The sequence below is a fragment of the Physcomitrium patens genome, chromosome 3 (assembly GCF_059467195.1).
Source record: "Physcomitrium patens ecotype Gransden chromosome 3, ASM5946719v1, whole genome shotgun sequence".
Lineage (NCBI taxonomy): Eukaryota > Viridiplantae > Streptophyta > Bryopsida > Funariales > Funariaceae > Physcomitrium > Physcomitrium patens.
The window spans coordinates 25,090,004-25,115,800 of record NC_143412.1 but is presented as its reverse complement, the minus strand read 5'-3'; the positions used below and the strand labels follow the sequence as shown (position 1 = coordinate 25,115,800).

Here is a 25,797-nt window from a genome sequence, read left to right as displayed (position 1 = left end):
TATTTTTGTTTCTTTATTTTTTTTCTTTTATCCTTATTAGATGATTTTGAATCAAAGATTTTAACTCACTTTTTAATCTAATTTAAATCTTTTAATTTCAATAAAGATCACTATTATTATATGAATTTTTTATATTAGCTAAATTAAATAAAGACTATCTATTTTGAATTCTTTTTCAAGGAATTTTTGCAAAAGACCTATTTTAGCTACTATATCTTATTAATTACTATTTATTTCAAAATTTCTAAATTAATTTCTTAAATTAATGATTTTAAGAACCATAAGTGTATTTTTTATATTTAAATCTATAAGTGAGTCAATTTTGTGATTTATAGCATATAATCTTATATCTCTTAGTTTTTGTAATATACAATAAATATGAAGTGCTTAGAAGTTTTTCTTATGACTTGACTTATATCTCTCCAATCAAACCTTTGTTCTTGGCATCTTTTAAAGAGTCAATTGTTACATATAATGGCTTGAGAAATTACTTTAATGCATCTACTCTCAATATTATTAATAATAAATCTTTCAAAATATCAAGTCACTATCATTCTTGTCAAGTTAAGTCTTACAAGTGATTTTGAGAGCAAAAAAATCTATTTTAAGGATTTTCTTGGCTATGGTGATTTAACCATTTTAATAAAGCTTTAGAATTTTTATTATTTTAAAACTTACATTTTTAGATTCATTTTTTGTGATGTGAGAGATAGCTTGATTTAGTTTGATATAGATTTTTAATCTTTTACTTGATAAGAATCTCTTCTTTTCTTCAATTTGTAGTATAGCAAGTTAAAATAAATAAATAAATAAATAATTTATGACTTAGATTTTCTTTTTGCTATTGAATTTTGGACATTATTATATTAGAGCACCAAAATCCTCTTAGACTATGTACTATTGTATTGGAGCCATATAGTAATGGAGTATAATACAGTGTAGGGTGGTAATTGAGTTGTAAAGTAAAGTTGGATTGTATAGATTATGGAGCATAGGATTACGAGGCTTAATTGCAAAGATTGATCATAGCACTTGAATGTAATATAATAAGGCTAGTAAAATAGTATGAATTAGAATTATAATAAGATGCCAATTTGCGATATAAATTATGTTGCTAGGTACAACACGAGCTGATTACAAGTAGGTCTCAAGTCTCATTATATGATATAAGGACATTATTTTGATTTTTTTTATTACAATAAGATATTATATAAAAATTTGGTACGTTACAACACAAAGACTCAATTAAGATTTTAATATAGGATTTTGATTGCAAGAGTTATAAAATATATAAAGATTTTGGTATATTAGGGCATATTGAGCTTGTCAAGCATCGTGTGAATTAATAAGCATATTGATGCAATACTTTCTAGTGCAAGGGTACTTAGTGCTTGGCATTTGCACTTATGATAAGGGTGTGCATTGAAAATCAATGTCTTATGGTGGCTAGTAGCAGCCAACAATAGGACATATTGACAAGAGAGCATCATTTTATGGCTCAAGGCACTAATTTATTATTCTATTATATGAAGTGTGCTTAAGAATATATTAGATACTTGGCTATAGAAGGAAAAATAGAACTTGTAATAAGATGATCTTAACAACTTTAATAGAATCTTAAACAAACTTCAATTAAATTATGTCAATGTTAATCAATCTTTAATTAAATCCAAAAAAAAGTCTCATGAACTTAGAAAAGAAATATGAAGAAATTATAAATTAATCTTAATAAAATATATATAATAAAAAATTCTTTAAAAAATACCAAAAATAAAAATCTTAATTGAATTTTAATCAAATCTTAATATAATCTTCAAAAAATCTTAATGAAATTTTAAACCAATTTCAATTGAATCTTAATGAAATCCTAAATCCTAAAAAAATTCTAATCAAATCCTAAATAAATTTTAATCAAATCTCAAACAAATTTTATATAAATTTTGATCTTGAGCCAAATCCTAATCAAATCCTAAATCTTAATCCTAGGCCAAATTCTAATCAAATGCAAAATCTAATCTTAGACCAAATTCCAATAAAATCCTAAATTCTAATTAAATCCTATCAAATCCTAAGTAAACCTTAATTAAATCTTAAAGAAATTCAAATCAATCCTAAATCAAATTCTAATCATATCTTAAATAATTCTAAGAAAATTACAAGTAAATTTCAATCAATTACTATAGCTATTTGAAATCTTAGTAAATATTAATTCTTCTTGGTCTTTAGCCGCCATCTTTCTCCAACTTGAATGTTGATCTTTCAACATTGATTTCTTCTTATTGAATTATTTAATTACTTCAAAAATTGAATTATGTATAGATATTCAAGTCTTTATTGATCTCACCAAATTTTGCTTCAATCCAACTAACAAATAATATTAGATCTTAGAACTACTTATTAATCTTAAATCTCAAATTTCCAAGACCATAATCTACAAAAACCTTCATATGCTTTAATCTAACCATTTGATTGACTTCAAATTTTTCACACATATTTAAAAAAAGAAAAAAAAAATTTCTCAATTTTCACTCATACACATACTATGAAACTCAAAAAATCTTAAAATTTATATTTTTATTTTTATTTTAAAAAATATAAGTCCACCAAATACATCATTAATTTTGAAAATTCTTCAAAATCTCAATATAAATACAAATGACATGAAACTAATACTCAAAAATTTCCCCTCAAGTTTTCTTTCAAATTCTACTCTTTGGTTTGTAAAACAAATCCTAAAATTATCATAGGTACTCAATTTGATGCCTCAAGCTTTGATTTCAATAATAGTTGGCAATTAGTCTTCTTTAGATATCAATTCTTGTCTTCTTGAGATAATTTTTATTAAAATGAATTTCTTATATATATATATATATATATATATATATATTCTTTATTTTTTAATCTACCTTTTTTTGTCTTATTTATGGCTCTACAAAGTAAATAGAATCTATTTTCATAAAAGATAGTTTTAACAATAATATATTTTATTACTTGCCTATCATTTATCTATATTTTTCTATTATATATTTTTAATTACACTAATCTATAAAAAAATAATTTCTTTCTATTTTTACCTAATAGTCATGTTATTATATAATACAATGGTAATAGATCTCACGCCCATAAGAGCAAGTACAGTAATAAGATTGCATGTGCTCATAATAGCTGCATGATAAAGGATCTCATCACAATGATAAGGTATGCAATAATAAAATCCCACAGTTATAAGGTTTTATAGATAAAGATCCATTGTAGGATCAAAGATCATTAATTTTTTTATAAAAAAATAATACAAAATAAATAAATAAAAAACAAATAAATATACATTGTCCAAAATTCTTAATTGTCAAATTTGGAAGATCACTCTAAGTGCATATAAAGTCCAAATTTGATTATTTTTCAATCAATTTTATATAAAAGAAATCTAAAGAATCTATTGGCATACTCAAATTTTAAAGTAGAGATCATTTAAAGTATTGAAGTGGAATTTATTAAATACTAATTTCTTTAAGAGGATTTTTATTTTTTTTTATTTCTTTACATTTATTTTATAGCAAGTAACTTTTATTGTCATAGGTTTTGAAATTTGTGACTATCAATTATAGGAGGGTACTGATTGCTTTGATTCACTTTTGATTTTTACTTGTATATTATTGGAGATGAAGCTCTAGTGTCGATTTTTGGATTTTATTTATAATACATTTACTTAGTTGTGGATATTATTCTTAGAAGTTTTTTTTATTATTCTATTTTGTATTTATACTAGTTTATATTGATAGGCATATCATAGGAATGATATGAGGTTGATAGCTAATAAAATTCTTATATTTGTGTATATTAGACGTGTAATGATCCAAAGGTGATTGCCAATGAACTGCAAAGCTTAGTAGTTTTTGTAGGCATAAGTTGTCCTTTTAGCCTATAGATAGTTATAGGCATCTAAATATTTTCTTTTATGTTGCATACTAAAAGTTGATATTATTGATCTCCTTTATCAAACTACTTGGATAATAACGACATTGAAGACTTTGAGCTAATGGTCAATACTAACAAGGCTTTTAAGTCTATTTTATTGTTAGATACTACTAAGAGGCTTTGAATTCCAATCGTGGAGATATTTTACAAGATAAAAGACAATCCTTATAATTTGGTAAAGAATAGATTCTCAAGAAGATTTGAGGGCATTTTTTTACTAAATTAGACACTCAAATTTTAAACATAGATGAAGAAAAAACATCAATGGTTGCCTACTTTCAATAAATGATATACCTTTGAATTTCTACTACAAAATTTGAAATATAAGGTGCTCCAAATCTATGAAATATGGAGTGAAGAATACTCACATGAGTTGCCTGAAATGGAGCATTATTAGAAAGTATGCATTGAATTTATTTTAACTTTTAAAGATGGTGTTATCTCAAGCTTAATATGTATGGTGAAGAAAGGTCTAATTTAAGAAGAAGTTGATACATCTTTGGAAGATATCAAAGAAAAAAGAATAGCTACTTCTTTAGTCAATACTCTACTTACTTTGTTTCATATAGCTCAAGCAATAAAAGAAACTTTATTTTCAATGGAAGAGCCACCATCATTTGAACCTCTCCAAATATTTACTTAATACTTGAAGCATGAATATAGAGATTTTAGGCATGATCAAATGTAACACATTTAAGACTTTTGTCATATATAAGAAGATACTTTATATACTATGTATACTTATTTGGCTCAATTTGTAATAGAATTAGGAGGTGTATTTGCTGAAGGCCATCTTGTTAAGATTTTTTTTATTTAAAATTGACAAGAGATTCTTAGATTTAGCCACATCAAGAATTATTTTTAATTATAACGGCAAAGAAACATTGATACAAATATTTGTTAAAGATAAAAAAAATGAAATACGGCACTTTATTAATATGATGCTATTGATATGGTAGCTTGGATGACAGATGTATTTAAGTACAAAAAAGTTGCAATTGCTACAAGTAGCTTGGTAGAAATTCAACATGAAAAGATAATGTATTATTGAAAATATAGCAAATTTGGTCACATAAAGAATGATTTTAATTATCTTAAAATAAAAATAAATAAATAAAATCTTATATATGGAGAAGTCTAAATTAAAAGTTGAGATTACTAAAATAAGAGATAAATCTAAAAAAATTTGAAGTATGATCACTATAGTAAGCTTAACCACAATGAAAATAATTTCTTTATATTACATCTATATAAATAACATATTTTAGATAAGAAAAAAGCCATAGAAGCTAAAATTTCTAAGCTAGAAAAGAAATTCAATAATATGACTTCATTAGGCCAAGTTATTAGATCTTATGTCACTTCTAAAAGTAGAACGAGTTCTTCTCTTCTAAAAAATTATATATTTGGTGCATTGGAACAAATATTAGTTGTAACTTCCATACATGCCCAAACAACAGCTAAAAATATGGCACCTATTAGAAGTGAGAAATTAAAAACTTTGTTTGGTCCTCTAAGCAATCAAGAAGCTCCTAATACTTATGTATAATTGTCTTTATTATTTGGCCTTGTAGATATTAATTCTATAACAAAGCCTTGTATTTCAATTTTAATACAAAATAAAGATATTAGTATTAAAAACATGGTACATATTTTAGCTTATAAAATATTAAATATACCTATATTTTTTAGTGTTACTTATTGACTTTAGAATTTTAACTAACAAGGATCTTTCAATTGGTTGATAAAATGTTGGAAAGCAAAAAGCCTATTTTATTATTACAAAGAGCTCAAATAATCACAAAGCCTTTGATATATGTAGATTTAGCTAGGTTACAAGCAAAGCTTGCAACTAAAGCCATTTCCATATTTGATGAAGGTCACTTAAAGGCAAAAAATAAAAATCTTTCAAGTGAAGTGCTATTGGCTATAGACGTAGTATTTTTATGTAATATTATAATTAAATCTACTCAAGAACATCAAAATTTGTGCCCAAGAATTGTACAATTTGTTAATAACAATAATATGTTTGTTATCATCTATATTAGTAGTACCACTTGTACTATATCTTTGCACATTATGCTAGATTTTATGACTCAATTTATTATGATTAATAAGAAGTTTGCTTAAAAATTAGGTCTTATTCTTATACATTTGGAACCTTGCCATTTCACCATTTTCCTTTCAATAGGAGGCACGAAGCAAGTTATCAATTATACCCAAAAACCTTCACAATTAATATTTTATAGTTAATTTGATCTACTTTATTCATACTTGTCTCTAAAGTATGCAGTGACTAGTGCCTTCAACTATGATATTTTAGTAGATCAACATGTCTTTTATCCATTTGATTTTAGTCTAAATAATTGGATTGAAGAAGCATGGATTCAATTGAGATGGTCTATTAATAATAATTATAGAAAGAATTCATTTTAATTATATTTACACCAATTATTATGATTATATCAACAAAAAATTTATTTAATTGTAGTGCATTGACATTTGACTTACATTGTAGAGAAATTTTATTAAAAGAGATGTTAATATTCATGTTCCATTCTATAAGACATACTAATCCACCATCTTTAGAAGTTCATTTAAAACACTAGAAAGATCCATCTCTTCTCTAAAAAATACATGCAAAACTTTTTTGTCAATGTAAAGAGATTGTATCTTCATTGGATATACTAAAGATACCAAAATCTTCTTTCTTACCTATCTTTGCTCAAACAATTTATTGATATCTATCAAATGAGGGTATTATCTTTGTAGAGCTATTTGCAGGCATTGGTATATGATTGGCAATAATATTTGAAGCTGAATTTATTATTAAATGGTTCATTCATATGGATACTAAAATTGTACTCACCTAAGTAGTCCAACATCATTTCTAAATCTTCTTGATTTTGTATCCTAAATAATTACAACTTATTACCATTTTTAGTTATTTTAGCCAACTTCCTTGTAATATCAATTTCATTAGTAATGAAGATTTGAGGAGATTAGGTAGCATAGACTTAGTGATTCTTAGATGGCTTTATCAAGGTCATTCATGTATTAGAGCAAGTCAAGGATTAAATGATCTTTGATCTAGTTTATTTATAAATTTGATATAACTTACACAATGGTAGTTTATGCATCAAAGCACACTACTCAGATATATTTTTGAAAATATACCACTATTGGATGACATTTGAATATAAGTATTGGAATCTTATCAATATATTAACCAACTCCTTGGTCTTTCAACCTTTGTAGATGTTATGACTTTAGGTTCCTATGTCCATAAACTTCATTTAATTTGAATCAACCTGACATTATCTTTTATACTTATAAAAGTACTTTCTAGAGTTAAATGAACTTTTAGATGTCATATTGATGATAATTTAGAAGATAATCAATTTTTTTATTATTATTACTAAGATTGATGAACCTCCTCTTGTCTTGATGAATAAGATAGAAGTATCTCATTGTATACTTTTTATATTTATAATATTTCAATATCATTTGTATTTTAAGTATGTCGACTTGGCATGATTTGAGATGTTAATTCATAAACCTAATGAAAATATAATGCCAATAAAAGAAAGCATGCTATGGATTTTATAACTGGTACCATAGTTGTTTATGATCTCAGTACAAGACAATGTTATTTTTTCCTAAGCCAAGCTATAGATCTTAATACTTTTATATGGATTTTTGGTATATACATTATTATTCAAAAGTATTTTCATGGCTATTTTAGTATTTTGAGGTTAAAAAATAATAGTCAAGAGGTATTTGATCTTGAACTTATTAAGATTTAGGAATTTGAGTCATATTTTTATATTTATAGGTGATGTAATTAATAAGCTATAAGTTCAATATATCTTTGCAGTTTTAGCCAAAGACTTAAAAAAAATAAATGCTTAAGAGATTCTCTCATGAAATTTGTTTTTAAAACATATTCTATCTTCTACTAACATTTCTAATTTATACAAAGATGAGGTTATCACAAATTACCATTACTTATTGAAGATTGAATGAAGATAATATTTTAAAAAGTTGATCAAAATAACAAAAATCAATTCTATCATTGGAAGTTCCTTTTGTTTGGTCTTAAGAATGTACCAATTGAGTTTTAATGGATGATGGATCAAGTTTTATTTGACTTATCATTTGTTAGATGCTACATTGATGATATTATTATTTTTAGTAGTACCTTATAAGATCATGTGAGACATTTACAAGGAATGTTTGAATAATTATAATAATGGAAATTATACTTGTATTATAGAAAGTATAAATTCTCCCATAAATGATTATCATAATTGGATTACATGATTATTCTAAGAAGTCTAGGCATACAATAAGCAAAGGTAGCTGCGTTATAGAAAATCTTGATATCAAGTATTATTTCACAACTTCAGACTTTTCTAGGGTTGGCAATCTACTACCAAAGGTTTGTTAAAAAATTTGGCATAATTGTCAAGCCTTTAGCCATTTTCATGGACAAAGATCAACCATAGACTTGACATTCTGAGCAACAACATGCATTTGATACATTGAAGTAAAAGTTGGATTCAACTCCAATGCTTTGACATGTGGATGCTAATTGATCTTTTCAACTACACACAAATTAGAATATAGTAGGATTGAGAGCAGTCTTGATACAAAAAGAAAGGTAGGATGGAAATATGTTATTATATTTGCTTCTAGAAATAATAACAATATAGAGTCAAATTACTTATTTTATAAAAGAGAAGCTTTAGAAGCAATTTGGGCCATTGCTCATTTCCAACCTTACTTGTATGGTCAATAGTTTATATCAATAATTGACTATCAACCTTTGAAGTAACTTATGGAGTCAGATAAGTTTATTGGCAAGTTTGCAAGATAGACTTTTTTTCTTCAAAAATATAATTTTGATGTTGTACATCAAGCAAGCATTACCAATTTAAATGCCAATGGATTTTTTTATAATCCATGTCGTTCAAAAGAAGACTTAAACAAAGTTTAATGTCATAGAAATTGTGATTGAAATGTACTCTTTGAATGGTACACAACTACATACTTGGCTTTAATATCAAGTTCTACAACCATAGTTTTTGATTCAAATTTAGATGAAGAATTAAACAAGAATCAAGTAATTAACAATGTATAGGATGATTTTGTAGTCTTACACAAGCTTCAATGACGAACATTTTCTTCAAATATATCTAATATGGAAAGGAATAAGATTAGTCACTAAATAATAAGATTTTGTTAGGTGAATAATTTTTTATTTTGTATATGGCTTCATGGAGTTGGATACATAGTTCTAAGGTCAAATCAAAGATCCTTGTTAATAAGCCAAGTACATAAAGAACTTGAATTCTTTGAAGTGAGTAGAATATATCCTATATTTTGTATTCAATATTGGTGGAGTAATATGTATCAACAAGTGGCCACATATGTTTTTTGATGTGAAGTATGTGATTGAATTAGATCAAGCTTTAACACCTCATTACCTTAGTTGAAGCCATTACTTATCATGGATTTGTATTATTATTGATCTTTGGACTTTATTAGATCACTTGTTGTTACTTCACATAGAACTAAATACGTATTAGTAATGGTAGAATATTTTAGCAAGTATATTGAACTTATAGCTTTATCACAAAATTCTTTAAAATTGGCAACTATGGCTTTTTTTAATTGAATATTGGCATGTTTTAGAGCACCTACTAAAATCTTAATACATCAAGGAAGAAAGTTACTTAAGATATTTAAAGCTTCATATACTAAAGCTTTGATAGATCATTGTATCACACCTAAAAATCATCTTCAAGCAGTTAGCTTAATTGAACAAGATGTTTAGTCTATTAAATGTGATTTACAAAAGTATAGATTACTTCATAACAACTATTGTGATTAGGAGTTGATGTTATTATAGATTACAATAGATTATAACTTTAGTAGACAAGTATCTTTGATATCTTATAATCTTTACAAATTATTATATAGACAAGAGTCAATTCTATTTAGCTTAATACATAAGAAACTAGCTCCAATTGTAGACTTAGATGATCTTAATGTTTGGACTCAATATCTATATGACCAAGCAAAGTTCTTTAAATAAGCCATATCAATGGTAATAGAGAACTTATTTATTGCTTAATATCTCAATATTTTATAATATGCTTGCATTTATAGTGGAGCTTATTGGCCTTAGTTGTAAAGATTCTCCAAAGGATATTATGTATATTTATAATGTAAAGTACCTACAACACTTGATATTAAAGCAAGACATACAATTCTATGTATAAAAGATGTATTGCCTAGTAGTATTTTGTTGTTGGAAGGCAAGCATGGACAAGAGTGTTAGGAGCATTTAAAAATGAATTTAGATTATAAAAGAATTGTAAATCCTTTTCCATCAAAGATTCAAATCAAGAGAGCACTTTCAAATAGAAGTGCACATATGAATCTAACTTAAGTAAATTTGTCAAGATATTAGAAAGGATGTAACCTTAGAAAGAACTTCACTTATTATAAAAATCTTCTAAACTTTGATATTGTTTTGTCAAACTTCTTTGATATACTTATCCTTGCTCCCCTCATACTTATAAAAATAAAACTTCTCACATTCAATTATGAACTTGATCTACTTGTCTCTCTCAATTGCATAACTTCTTAGTATATAATTTGATCTTCATTATTGACTTCTTCTATAGGCATAGAAATAGTATTTCTATAGTTCATATTAAAAATATATGAGATTTGATCTCAAGAGTGTTGACAAGCTTGTAAAGATTTGTAATAGTTGCAAATCTATTCTTACTTTTGTTGTGAGTAGCATCTATAATTTTTTCTTTTATAGAAAATTCAAATAAACTCATAAGTCAAATTAGAAGTGGATAATTTGTAATCTCTAATACCAAATAAAAATTCCTAGAAAGAGAGGTAGTCCATTATCTTTAAAGAAAGAAATTAGTGTTTAAAAACTAAAAATTGGTTTGAAGATAGGAAATTCACAACCTTCAAAATACAATAGTAGAAGTCGAGTAATCCATTCTCTTCTAAAAAAAATAAGAATAACAAGTTGTATCACTCAAAAAGACTATAATATCACTCAAAGATAGAATAATATTAAACTAAAATGACTAGTAGTAAAGATAAGAAGACTATAAGTCTTGAAACAAGCCTAAGAACTAAGAAGGCATTAGCAAGAGTGAAGAAGGCTTCATTCTTGCTTCTATATATACCATCTAACTAGGAGCTACATGGCAACATTCTATAGGACTTCTAACATATGTTTAATTTACAAGACACATGTTTTAACTTGAAAAACAAGTTTCTTATATGCATGCATCATTGTTAGCTTGTATCACAAGCTATCTACATATATAATACATGACTGATTTGTTGGCTAAGTTTGTAACCTACCAATCAACTATAAATATGTATAAAGTCAAATATGTGTCTATAAAGCTTCTAAGAAGCTTTGCCACAAGATAATATCAAATTTACTTACATTTATCTTCTACCTAATACTTCTTATCTAGGTAAATATATATGTCCATGATATACTATTATATACATTATTCTAATTCTCAACTAATTATTGTGGTATTTCTTCAATCCTTAAATATTCTACCTTCCTGGCTCATACTTAAGTTGCACCTTTACATTTGGTGGAGGCATTGTCAATATTATTCTTATCCTCTTATTTGTTGTTCTACAAATTTTGGCTGATCTCATGCCATTTGATTGCTCTAGTTGGTAATACACTTTAAAAAGCTTATTAAAAAAATTTACAAGAATAACTTCAAAAAAATTAATATATTAGTTAATATGATATGTGATAAATTTATTACTATCTATTGCATATAGATAAATGACCAAAAAAAAAGTTTTATATTAAATAAAGATTTTAAAATAATTATTTGAATAAAATATTAAATTTTTTGAATATTTTTAAAGAAGAAATTACAGAACCAACTTTTCTATCTAAATATTAAAAATATAAAATTTATAGTTTTAAAAATTACTAATCTTGATTTGTGATTCTAAATTCTTTTTATATAAATTCTTTGTATTCTTATTGGTGTGCTATAAGAAACAATATATGAAAATATCAAATTATTAATCTTTTTTTATTTTTGAAAGTCAACAAGTAGATGAAGATATCAATGTTGAAGTACAAGAAAAAATCTATTTTAAAATTTAATATAAAAATTTCTAAAAGAAACATGAATAATAGAATTTAAGGATATTTTTTAGGTATTAGAAAGAGAAGTTATTTTTTATTACAAAATATGTGGTATATTTAGAAAAAAAATACTTTATATTTAAGATAATTACTTTATAATCAAATCCCATAAAATTCAAAAATCAATATATTTTAATGTGGTTTTTGACTTTTCAATAGATAATCTTTAAAAATCAATTAATATTTATTAATATTTTATATTATTTAAATTATAAAATAAATTATTTTATAATTTATAGTTAACTTATAATTTAATTTTAGAAATATATTTTATAATTATTTATTTTTAAATACATAATAATTAATATATCATAAAGTTAATATTTACATAATAAGTTATCTATAATATAGAAATAAATAAGAAAAATTAAATATTTTGATATAATTTATAAATATAAAATTTAAAATATGTTAATTAAATATTTAAAAATAAAGTTATGGAATTCTTCACTTTGTCCAATGTTTTTACTACCTAAACATGATTTTTCTAATCCAAAACTTATTTTATTAGACTTCTTTTTAATTTTACTGCTTCAACTATCTTTAGATTATGAATCTTTATTTTTTTAGTTATTTCTAAATTTCAAAATTATTAATATTAAGTGTAACATCAAACATTATTTTTTATAGGATTATATTAGTAAAAAAATCCCTATATATATATTTAATTTATAATCAAATTAGTTTTATAATTAATGAATTCTTAATCATTTAAAAAATTAAATATAATATTTTATTATTACTAATTAATATATATATATATATATATATTGGATTGATGAATTCTTAATCCTAACGGAATCGGGGTGAAGTGTAGGTTGAGGGGGGAGGATCCAGCAGAAGCTGGTTTCCAAGTTTAGGGTCCATGGAATCCAGGTGCGATTCTTCATCGCATTGCTGCTTGATTCCGCATGTGATCATTCATGGTGCCAGAACATTGTTCGTTACGTCTTGGCTGCGGGACGTCGAGGGAGGTATTTGCCTCGGGATTACATCCTACTTTCTGATTCTTCCCGAGCACGAGTATTGATTGTTACATTTGTATGTGACGTAATTGGTCGGGGATCAATGTGAGTATCCTTCCGGAGATTGTTTCCAGTTAATTTTCATGCTCCACAGTTTGGAGGATTTCATGTTGCGCCCTAAAGTTAGATAGAACCTCTGTACCGGTGGGGTACCGTAGAATTTGTTCTTATCTGTGTTGTTGCTCAAATTCCCGCTGCTAATGTGTCCTATCATGGCGGCATGCAGATGGTTAGTGTAGTTGCTGACCTTGAGGGTGATCGTGTTGCCCGTGCATCAGATTTCATTTGGTTCCTGAGGGAAGGGCTTCCGTTATTCGTCCATGGATAGCTTGACCGTCATTGTGGATGGAGTTGTTTCTTCATTTCATTTCCTTCAGTGAAAAGTGAGGTTTCGGTTGTGTGTGGAAGCCAACTCGATCCAGCCTCGGTGGTTCGCAATTAACGACAGCATGGAACTCTCTCTTTAAGATCGATTCTTTGATGTATGTGTTTGCAAGCGTCATCGAGCCTGAGTCATCTGTTCCTGACCGAGATATCGTTCATTGCTCCCGTTGTGCATTGCAATACTCTTAATCTCATGGTCTGCAGTTTGTGGTATGGAGGAGCAGCTTTTCACCTTAGTATCGGTCACATCATGTGTAAAATTATAATTGAGCAGATTTTTTACCCCTCGACTAGGTTCCTCCGCCGCAATTGGACGAGCTGTGTTTGGATTGAACTTTTGAGTCTTCCCGGCGTCATTAAGTTCTTATAATTCATTTTAATGTTTACTCGCAATCTGCTTGCCAACTATACTTTGCAAGTGACGAAACGTTTGCGGTTTCGTGGTGTGTCACATGACCTTGTAGTTGCACCGTCAATCCTTTGAAGTAAATAGAGTACAATGGCAGATGTGTAAAAATAGGAGGTTATAAGTAAATCTTACGGTCGAAACTTTGCAAACCTGTTGTGAGGCCAGGATAATGGTGGAATTCAGAAGAAAAGTTCGGACGAGAAGAAAACCAAGAAGGACAGAGTTCTTGTATGCTGATTAACCTTGACAGCCGAGGACTTTGTTGGGTTAAGTGTGTGGATTGAAGGCGGGCCTCCTCATACTAGTTATGCATGTTTCGTTGCTTTGTCCAGCGTAATGCATGTGGCCAGGTACTAATGGTGCGTCGTCATGGCTGGCAGTTTCCAGCTCACACATTCCAGGTAAGTTCTCGCTAGTCTTTTCCTTTACAGCTGAAAAATGACTTGCGTACATATCTTTGAACAAGCAGCTGAAGTTGATGGTGGCTTTCATAAATCAGATTCGCGATTTGCAATCGCAAATTTCACGTAGCAAAGTTCACACTATTTCATGTACGTTGATACTCAGGTGGTGGCCATCACACTCTATTTTTTGCTGGCAACCGCCTTCTATGTTTTTATGGCCCCCTTCTTGTGGATCGGCGGATTGGAATCCGCAGCTTTTGCACTGTACTCCCCCTTGGTGAGTAGCATTCCTCTGCACTTCGGGCGCTTTTTTAAGATCCGTGGCAATTGAATATTTAGCTTCTGTACTTATCGATTTTTTAAATTACAACAAAACATTTTGGTTTCGAAGCCGTTAATGTTGAGTTCCTGCACCTTGCAGTTCATTATGGTCTTGCTGCTCTACACACGGTGTTCAGCCATTAACCCGGCAGACCCAGGTGTATTGAAGAATAGGCCCTTGCTCACAAATGATCGAGATTGCTCCTTCTCACAGATTTCAGGAGGCGTGACATTAGCCACGTCAAGCCCTCACTATGCCATGCAATCAGAACGTGACCAAAAATATTCCCGTGCTGAGCAAGGTCGATTTGGTTGGAACAAGGCTCCTGGTTTGTGTTCTGTTTCGGGATTTTGTATGTCGTCGTGTGGTTGGTTGTTGAAGGATGACTTCTGCTATAATGACGCAAAGTACGACCAGCCTGTACCTGAGCAAGATATTCTGTTCTGCACGCTCTGCAATGCTGAGGTAATTGGTAGCCCTTGAGGACTTTACAACTTAAAGAATTTATGTTGTTGCAAATCAAGGTACAATGAGGATCACATAAAGTCAACTTCATCAAGTTCAAACCTGTTGTATTGGTCAATGCTTGTGAGGGGATCTCTCTAGCAGCAAAATTTCTTTTGTACTAAAATTGTGATAGTAAAAACTGTGTTTGTTCTCGATTTGTAGGTTCGGAAGTACAGTAAACATTGCAGAAGCTGCGACAAATGTGTTGATGGCTTTGACCACCATTGTCGGGTATCACTTATCACCTATTTATCTGTTCTCAACCTGTCCAGTTTCTTTTTTCCTTTTTCTTTTTTTCCCTGAAATTAGCAATATTTGCCTTGTAAGTTTGGTGTTTGGAAGAATTGCAGCTTATGATTCATGCATTTTCGAAAACTTTTTAAGTCACTAGTCCTGAAGTGAACTTCATTCAGTACTTAAGCCAACAGGATGCTATTAGAATTTCATTTAATCTTTGTGCCATGCAATGAAAGAACCTTGAGGTGGCCACAGCACTTCAGAAATGTTCTTTCGAATTCACTTTCACTGTTGACGTCGCATTTCTTAGTGGTTTTCACGTTCTTATAAACTTGCTGATGGGACTGAAAAATTCCACCGTGATCTTCATGTGTGTGTGTGTGTGTGTATTTGATAGTGGCTTAACAACTGTGTTGGGAGGAAGAATTACTCAACATTTATTGCCCTTATGGCCACGAGTCTTGTCTTGGTGAGCAGGTTCTTCAACACTTACTTTATCGTGCATGGATGATTATCTGGAAAAACAAGATTTTAGGTGAAAAGTTTGATTTTCACAACCATTGAAGGATGAGAATTTCTTAGCTCTACTATTCCATGTTCCGGATCCGCACGAAAGGGTGGAATTAATATTGGAAGTGCTAATTACATTCATGTAAGATCAAAATGAGCTGTGTTTTATTTAGAGAAGTAGACTTGGGACTAAACTTACATGTTGATTATGCAGCTTGTGGTCGAGTGGGGAATAGGGGCAGCAGTTTTTATACGTTGTTTAGTGGACAGGAAGGGAACTCTGGACCAGATATACAGCAAGCTTGGAAATGGCTTTTCCATGTTTCCTTTTGCCTCTGTGGTGGTAATGGAATTGCTTTTGTTGTTTCAACGGAAGACATGTGTGGTGGATTATGCATGAGATCCTGGCATTTCAGGAACATGAATAAAGATGTGACTTCGTGTGTTTCTCTCTGTTTTTTACTAGTCCTGTGCATTTCATGATACGCAAGTAGGTCTTTGACCTGTGGGTAATGCTACTAATGGAGGGTTGATTGTTTTTGCAGCTGGCTTGCACATTGGTGGCTTTTCTTGCCTCGGTTCCTTTGGGAGAACTCTTCTTTTTTCACCTAATATTGATGAAAAAGGTTTTTGTAATGCCTTTGATAACTTCTTCGTTTACTTGCCAGAATGATTTCGGATGTCCACTTGGCATCTCAGTCATTCATAATAGAGTTCATAATTATTTCAATGCTTGCAGGGGATTTCCACATATGAATATGTGATGGCTATGCGAGCGCAGGCTGATCAGACACCTGCTCCTGTTGAAGAAGAGAGTGAGTTATCATCACCTGGCGCTTCAACAACTGTTATAGGTGGATTTAGTTCATGCCGAATTCAGATGCAGGGTGGTACTGATAGCTGGTGTACACTGCCTCGAACATTCATTGAGCACCAGGTACAAGTCATCGTCCAGCGGGTGGAACGATTTACAGGTGAAGTTTTCAAAATGTGTTATCGAATAGTCACATTGAATAGCTTTCTCTAGTTGAAGCCACAAAAAAAATTTATAGCCCATGTGTAGCTTGCATTTCAATGTGTCAAGAGTTAATAAACTACTGTTAATTGAAGTTCAGTTAATACTTGAGGCTGAGGGATCAGAAATGCTTCATGTGTGTGGAAGTTGAACGAAAGGCATTCTGTGTTACCACGCAATTTACACTTTCACATTGCAGCTCATTGGTTTCTCTTCGTGTATGCCGCTAATTTTCTCTTAGGGATGTTTCATCAGGAAATTAGTGTTTCATGTCCTTGTAAAGCATACGGAAGAAAGCACAAGATTGGCACTATCGTCGAGGAGAAAACTGCAGAAGAAAGTTTTGAAATAGAAAAGATCAAAAACGATGATGTTGAAGAGAAAAAAGTTGAACAGAATGGCGATCAAATTTCAAGGGTACACATGTCGGCAAAGGATTAGTTCAAATTCAACTTATCTTATATTCTACAACTTTGGACCTAAGTTATCTGTTAATTTTTTTTCATGTAGTTAGTCCAATATTACAAGACTAAGTACTTGCATGTTGAAACATCAGGTTACGTAGAGTCCCTTTTGATTCGCAGGATGATAATCTCGTTACGGCAACAGGCAGGGTGCTTTCAAGCATTGATCAAGACGGTACTGGACGACCTGGAAAGACTGCTTCAGGAAACGTTCGAATAAGTGCATGGAGACTGGCAAAGCTAAATGCAGAAGACGCTTCTCGAGCAGCAGCAAATGCCCTGGATAAATCATCTGTGCTACAGAAACTTGGTGATCGTGACCTTGGAAATGAACCAGCGACTGATGATGATTCCAGAAGTAACATGATCAACTGGAGTAGTTTCAGTTCAGATAATGCAGTGCATAATTCGGCAATAATAGCCCCGCAAAAACTTCTCACTCCACGTGGACTTCCTTCTTTGAACCCCGAGCTATCCCATCTGCATGTTGCCGAATATCCTGTATTATTTGGTCGTCCTGTGGAGCTAACAAATGCCTGCTCTCATATTCAAAGAAGTATCAGTGAGCATAATACTTTATCGACAATACCGGACTCTAAGTCAATGAGCTCCTTTCCAGAGGACTTGGGGTACAGACTATCAGAGAAGCAATTGCCCGGTGTGACTGAAGTAGGACTCCATGCAACACTAGAAGGGGCGAAGTGCTCTGAATCTGCTGTATCCTCTGTATTAATACATTCTCCAAGACCGAGGTTGGGTTGGCCGACATCCCAAGAAATTGCTGCTCCAGGTGCAGATGCTGCAGGGAGACACTATTTCCAATCTTTGGAAGTAGCCGTTATCAGCAGTGATGAGCACGATACATCGAATTCTGTCACAGGAGACAATTTAGTTAGGTCACCAAAAGAAAGAAATATCTCCTTAAAATATCACCATAGAAATTCAGTGTTTTGGAGTCGACCCGGAGTTGGAAAGTTTGGAGGTGATCCCAAGCTTAACAAGCCTCAAAGTCGGATTGAGTTTGGGGGCAGTGGCATAAGCACTTCAACATATCCGTTACAAATATTGCGAACGTGGCCTGAAAGTCGGCTGGCCCATCCAGATTCAGAGTCTGAGTCGGGGACAAGAAGTGGCTCTGCATCCATCAATCCAATTCCCGCGGCAGTGAATCTACCACTCATTCAACCAAGACAGACAAATGCCTCAGAAAGTTATTCAGTTCTTTTCGGACCTCACAGTGTTCCTAATGGAGATGGAGATAACAAAAATTGCGAAGTTCTTCAGCCCCCACCTCCGAGGCTTGACATTCAGCGAGTGGCCGATTTGCAAATTCAAGGACCTACAGAGAACAGGACCTCCGTGTGATAAGCCAGTACCCTTTGTTCTGTCATTTCCAGGTCTCAGTCGCCAATCTTTGCACCTCGAAGTAGGTAATGTCAGCATCCCGAGGTTGGAGAAGAAATTTTTAATGCTTAGATCTCTATGTCTGCTAGTTCTAGTGATGCAACATGGCGTATTTGGAACCAAGGCATATTTCTTCTATGAAACTGTCCGTGGGAAGAACCATCTCCAAAAAGGGTCGACGACTTATTGTTTTACTTAATATGCATTTCGCTTATATTGAATGGCGTGTGGATACAAGCTATGAACCAGATATTCATGCTGGCCCAACAGTTGTGACGGTCGAAACAATATTTGGGACTCACCCTGCTTCTTTGCAGCCGATTTGTAGCCATTCTAAGAGTAGGTTGCGACTCGGAGTTCAGCCAAGCGTTGAATCTTCAATGAGGTACAGGCACTGTTCTCTGTGTCTGAGGGTGCAATTCGATTTTTGTAAAGCACAGACTCAACCGAACAAAGAGTTGCGGGTTCACAAGTGCACCTCACCAGTCTTGAGCACTTAACAGACTTTTGCCTTGTCATTGTACAATTTTCGTCACGTTTTTAAAGCTCTGTTTAGAGTATTCATGTCTGATTCAGAATAAAGTTCGCCCTCAATTACAGGGTAGTCCTTTCCAACAGGTGCAAACAGTTGTCCTCGACCTATTATTTTCGGGTGTGTTCCCATTTCCTTGCATGTCGTACTTTTCTCTGATGTAAACACTCCTTCTAGATTGCCTTCGACGTTTCTGAAGCCAAAATTGCTCTCCAACAGGAGGTTATATCTGCACTTTGGTTGCACATTATTACTGATGGCATGGGTGACTTTGCGACTATCACTCCTCTACAATTGCCTAAGCATGTTCTGTAAACGGCTTGCTTAATTGTGCCAACTATTTACCGTGTGCTAGCTCAAATCATGACTTTCAGCCTAACTTCCCATCGCAACGGTAAATTGGCACAATTTCTACTCATTTGTGCCGCTAAATTCGCATCGAGGGGGAGATCTGCGAGGTTGTCATTCCATGGAGGTCTAAACCTTCCAAATCATCGAAGTTCTGCTTAGTGCAACTTTTCGGTTCTGCGCATCCAGTTTCCTTTGCCAACTTGTAATCACCGAGCAATGATTGTGTACTAGTAGAAGAAATGAAAGAACAGCCCAGTGCACAGAAACCAAGACAGGAATGCTTCTGAAGGATTTGTAGAACGATAGATTCCCATGAGTGCTTGAGAATCTCTCCGTGCCTCTTATTGTTGAAGTACAAAACTTTTTTCCATGCATGCACTGATGTCTAGTTGTTGCATGAATGATGCTTCCAGTTAGACAATTGGTTTGTCAAGGCTGGGCTGGTGTCATTCTGGGGCATCCACATCTGGCTCACAGTCCCCACATTCTTTTCCTCTAAAGCATTGTTTTAACAATATGGGTGTCAGAGAAGTAAGATGCATGCCAGAAAATTGTTGTGGGAAAAAAGATATGAACCAAAGATAATACTATGAATAAAGACGGTGTTGTTGCCCCTCTGAGTATGATACTATAATTTTCAATTAATTAGAGATGGTTCACTTCCATGACAAAATACACTCATGTTGTTCACCTTTGTCTTTGAATTGTCTCCTGCTCAAATTAGGAGAAAACAATTTTAGAGGGCAGTGTAGGTAGAGCCCATGACTTTTAGGCTCACATTTTATACCTCAAATTATTATTTTCCAAAAATTACGTCCATCTTCTTCCTATTCTATTAATAAGTTGTATTTTGTGGTAAAATTTATGTTGGTGCTGTCTTATTGGTTCTCCATTTTCTAAGTGTACTTTTCCTATCTACTCTTGTAAAAAGATGTTCCTAAAATATTTCAACCCTTAAAATTATTTGATTGAGAGTTATGTTTTGGAAATGCTCTTGTACAACTATTAACAGTTTAATACAAAATTCAATAGGTATAGACACTATTATCTAACCAACGTGTGTCTATTTTTTTACTTATTTTTATTTAAAATATTTTTATATTTTTTATATAAATTATATTTTAATTAATTTTTATTTTTTAAGTCTTCAAATAAAAAATAGAATAATTTATATAATGCATTAAAAATCAAAAAAATATTATGGTTATTATTTTGTTTAATATTAAGAAAAAAATTGAAATTATAGAAAAATTAAATATAAATGAAAAAATGTCACCAAGCTAACTAATAATATTATAAAGTTTAAGTTATCATATATTTAATATAATATTACAAAAAGATATCAATTTCCTATAAAATGTGCTTGCACCATGAAAATATAGAATTAGAAACACACAACATTAATTACATCTTAAAATTAAAAATAAAAAATATTATAATATTATAATTCAATTTATATATATATATATATATATATATATGTATGTGTGTGTGTCTTATAATCATTTAAAAAATAATAATATTATAAAATTTTACTTATTGTTTATAGCAAGTGAGATATAAACACGTTCATTTAAAAACAAATCAAGAATTTTTAAGATTTATTAAAATATGTATATATATATATATATATATATATATATATATATATACAATTCACATTCAAAAAGAAATATGAAAATCTAACAAAATGTATTATTGAAGTAACAATAAAACTATTGATATTCTAAAAATAAAAATTTAAATGAGTAAATAAATAATTTGTATAATTTTTCATGTTTTAAATTATTTATTATATATTTTTAAATAGTAATTTTTAAAAAAACTTAAATAATTTAGAAACTATTTATATTTTAATACAAAAATTTATGATTTTTAATTCTAATATATCGTACATAAAATTATATTCAATATTAATATTATGATAATATATTATACTATACAAAAAAATAACTAAAAATACCAATTATATTTATTTTTCTTACATGCATGAAGGTACATAGTTATATTTATGAAATCAAATTACATTCAAATCTTTTGGCTGGAAAATCTCAACACACAAATGGAGTTATTTATTTATATTGATGCCATATCTTCCATTGTGCATTTAGACTATAGGGTGTTGAAGTGGTGGTCTAATTTACTACTATTATGAACAAGTATTGCATTGATATAGTGATAAAAGAGTTTAACTAATAAATAGATGGAGTATTCTATTTAAAATTTCATAATTAAGATCATAGCCTACTTTAATATAAAAAAAATAATACATTTTTACCACAATTAAGATAAAATTACAACTTTAGACACTAAGCTAAATAATTATTATTACCATTATCAATATCCACACCAAATCTAATAAACTTTGTACTATAGTAATCTAAATAATGTCAACACATATAAGAGTGGATTTTGTATTAACACATCCAACATGTGTATAAACAAGCCTTGTTATAAAGTTACAAAAGTTTAAAGAAAGTTTAAGCAGATTAGCTAAAATTGTAGTTATACATTGATTGACACATAGCCTTCATTGCAAGGTTATTGTAAATCAAAAGGGTATGTGTTGTACTTGGTAAGGACCTTTATCATTAGAAAGTTAAGAGTAGTTTGTAGCAAAAATTACCTTATAAAATTAAGAATTGATACCTAACGAGGATTGGTTGTAAAATATAATCAAAATCAAACCCCAAGGCACAAAACCACACATCTACAATAATTTCAAGATATTGTTTGTTGATCAAAGAGCAAAGTTAAGAAGAAGACTTCAAGGGGGTTTTTTTAGTATTTCTTTTATGTGATTTAGATTATTTTTAAGTTTTTGAGAGTTTTTAAAATTTAGAGATATTTTCAATGATTTTGAATTTTAAGAAATAAAAGAAAGTTCATATATTTGAGAAATTTGTGAATATTATAGAAAATATATGGATTAAATTTTATGAATTTGTAAAAATATTTGTCTTAAATGTATTGTGGAAATTTAAGATAAATCAAACTATTAGTTTAAAAGGTATTGGAATTTGATTAGGTTAGGATCAATAAGAGTTTTTGTGATTTTAAGCAATGAATCAGTTTAGTTGAAGAAAAACTTTGTGAAAGCGTAGCAAGCTTAATTTTCAATTGTTTTTTCAATTTGGAGAGCAATCAAACAATTCAACAAAGATTAATTACTAGTAGTAGATCAACTTTAAGATTGGAGAAGAAAAACATCCAACATCCAAGAAAATTAAGAATTCTTTTTTTCAATTGCTAAGTTTAATTTTTCTTAAACTTTGCATGCTTATTGTTTACTTGAAGATTAAAATATTTGAAAGATTTTAGTCAAGATGAACAATTTCATCAATAATTATTGAGGTTTCAAGACTACTATATGAATTTGATTAGGATTTTTTTTGGATTTTTTTTAGAATTTAATTGGGATTTGATTAGAATTTGCTTAGATTTTATTAAGAATTTAATTAGAATTTAATTTATATTTTATTAAAAATTGATTAGAATTTAATTAGGATTTAATTAAGATTTTATTTTTTAATATTTATTGATGATATTTAAGATTTTTTATGATTCTTTTCAAATTTCTTTAAATTTTATTTATAATGAATTAATAATTTATTAATATTTTTAAGATTTAATTGGAATTTATTTAGGATTCTATTAATTTTTTTAGGATCTTTGTTTGTTGCAATTTCTAGTTTACATTCCAAAGTCAAGTGCCCAATGTATTTTCAAGCCAAACATATTATATAGTAGTACATCTTAGATCAATTATTTGAGCAAGGTTCTTAGAAATAATATAAAAACTTTTTATACAAGGCTCTCATTAGAATCATTGAGCCATGCCTTTATTAAATTTAATACAATCCTATTTTTTTACACATTCAAATCATAAGAGTTGGAAGATAGATTTTTGTGCTTTTATCATTGTTTATAATATTACTTTATTAAACCAAACTTGGTGCTAATAAAACTACAAGTTAGACATTTAGAAAAGACAACAAAACTAAAAGCCATACAAACTCTCACCTATTTTTACCACACATAATATTTTATTATTATTATTATTATTGTTATTATTTAATGACATTAATTGACACATTCTAAAGAAAATGACTACAATGCCTCTATTAAGATTGAGATGCAATTTTAGTTTGATAATTTGGTTGATAAGTTTTGGCACAAGCTCTCTATCACTATTTTATTATCACATTTGTACAAAACTACGTCAAGTTGCACACACTTAAATAAATTATTTCAATTGAAGTCCTTGCAGATTTTATTGAAGAAAATGATAACTACCATTCAATAGTATTTAAGATGGTTATGAAAATTGTAGTATTTTTGTGCAAATATAAGTTAAAGATTATAGAGACAAGATTGTAATGTCCTATTATGCTTATTTTTATTTGGTGACATATTATTTTAACAATAAATTTATTATTTAAAAATTTATATTGGTTGATGTTACCATTAGTATCAACCTCATACATTTTTATAATGAATATGGCTATGGCAAGGTCATTGATGTCTTTTGCTCCTTACAATGGTTGAATCATTCCAAAGTCACATTCATATATATTACAAAAGATTATTGTTTACAAAAAAAATTAATGAATCTTCTCAATAATTGCTTTGGCTAAAATAAATCAAAGAAGTTTTTACTAGTCTTTGTCTTTTATCTATCATTTTTTCAAAGAAGAAGGTTGTCATGTGCTTCTTAGTTCTCAATCATTCATATAACATTGTTGATTGTGTGGTGTCTAGGCACTATATGCAAGATGAACATCTTTACTTCAATGGATCTCATTAAACAAATCAATACTTTTGATCCTCTCAATGCAAATTTTCTTAGTCATTGGATATTGAACCAAACTCTTATTGTAGATTGGGAGTCCCTATTCACAAAGTAGTTTTAATCTCCTTCACCATGATTTACAAAAAATTATTTCTTTGAGAATAATGAAGAGATTTGCATTGTATAACACCTTGCCAACACTCTTAATACTAATTCAGTTTAATTTCTATTGATTTAACCTAGGAATATTACAATAATTTACAAAATATTTTTTTTAAGACTTATTTGGGCTATGCATCACTTCAATCAACTAAGACAACATTGACATTATATGCTCAAACCGACAATGTCAAAAAAAAATCAAGTTGTTGTTTGAGAAATATTTTTGATGCCTATTGAAGCTATGTTGTATTACTATGCAACACAACTTGAATACAATTTGAATGATTATGAAAAATTGATTGCCAAAGCTCATATTATGCAAGCATACCTTACAAATTTTCAAATCAATTGCCAAATTGGTGTCAATGTCATGCCATCAAGTCTTAAGTAGGGTAGTTTCAAAAAAATCTATGTTGATTTTGACCAAAAAAACCAATTCTTTCTTTCTTTGGCCATAAGTAAGCATTAAATTGATACAAGCATTTTGCGTCTTCTTATACCTCAATTTGACCAAAATGTTTTGTGCAAATAAATATTTTGAGAAAACCAGATTATTTTGGTAATCTAGTTTACCTCTAAAAGATTCATTTGTAGAATTTTTTCAAATTTAATTATTTTTTTACAGAATAATGACTCAAGACACAAACTAAAACAAATCAAAGTCCAATTTTTATGCAAATTTTACTATCACAAATAAGAATTCAACATCAACAGTCAAAAATATTGCATTCAATAATTGTAAAATCATGGAAATCAATTGAAAATTTAGTAGTTGTTGTTACTGCCAATCATTGGAATGAGCATTAAAAACTCGAAATTCTGACATGTAAGCCCGTTTGGCTCAAATTCACACAAGGTAGTTGCAGAAGGGAGAAGGACCAAATCCCACAAGCCATTAAATGCAATGTGGGTTAAAATTAACATGAATGAGAAGGTTTATTAATGAGGGACCAGATGCTTTAGAAATTAGTCTAGAATCTGTCGGGAGCACGGGCGGGACCGGGCTGGGCGGGGTCACGAGGGGTGACGCGGAGCGGGTCACCGGTCTGAGCAGCTCCGGTGCGTGAGAGG

The 25,797-nt window shown here is 29.8% G+C and overlaps 1 protein-coding gene across 10 annotated transcripts; it reads left to right on the top strand.

The window, feature by feature from the left end:
- The first annotated feature begins 13,033 nt into the window (after window positions 1-13,033).
- Window positions 13,034-20,388, top strand: LOC112279582 (uncharacterized). 10 transcript variants are annotated; one of them, XR_016502367.1, is made up of 13 exons: window positions 13,035-13,182; window positions 14,192-14,254; window positions 14,407-14,427; window positions 14,594-14,707; window positions 14,852-15,217; window positions 15,422-15,490; window positions 15,894-15,965; window positions 16,221-16,349; window positions 16,552-16,632; window positions 16,746-16,943; window positions 17,277-17,438; window positions 17,606-19,274; window positions 19,641-20,388. XR_016502367.1 is itself a non-coding variant. In XM_090249345.1 (13 exons), exons 5-13 carry the CDS (start codon window positions 14,645-14,647, stop codon window positions 18,848-18,850), a joined length of 2,385 nt encoding a protein of 794 aa, XP_090105471.1. In that variant the 5' UTR covers window positions 13,158-13,278; window positions 13,460-13,715; window positions 14,192-14,254; window positions 14,407-14,427; window positions 14,594-14,644; the 3' UTR covers window positions 18,851-19,506. The 10 variants fall into 10 exon arrangements, 9 of the variants coding, with proteins under 9 accessions (XP_024369948.1, XP_024369942.1, XP_073388577.1 ...); XM_090249345.1 differs by lacking the exon at window positions 19,641-20,388 and adding an exon at window positions 13,460-13,715 and having other exon boundaries at window positions 13,158-13,278; window positions 17,606-19,506; XM_024514174.3 differs by lacking the exon at window positions 19,641-20,388 and having other exon boundaries at window positions 17,606-19,506.
- The last annotated feature ends 5,409 nt before the right edge of the window (window positions 20,389-25,797 follow it).

Coding starts and splice junctions, on each gene's coding strand:
- LOC112279582 (XM_024514174.3), top strand. CDS start 13,132: ATGGTGCCAGAACATTGTTCGTTACGTCTTGGCTGCGGGACGTCGAGG. Junction 13,183..14,191: donor GCTGCGGGACGTCGAGGGAG/GTATTTGCCTCG, acceptor TTGTGAGGCCAG/GATAATGGTGGAATTCAGAA. Junction 15,218..15,421: donor GCACGCTCTGCAATGCTGAG/GTAATTGGTAGC, acceptor CTCGATTTGTAG/GTTCGGAAGTACAGTAAACA.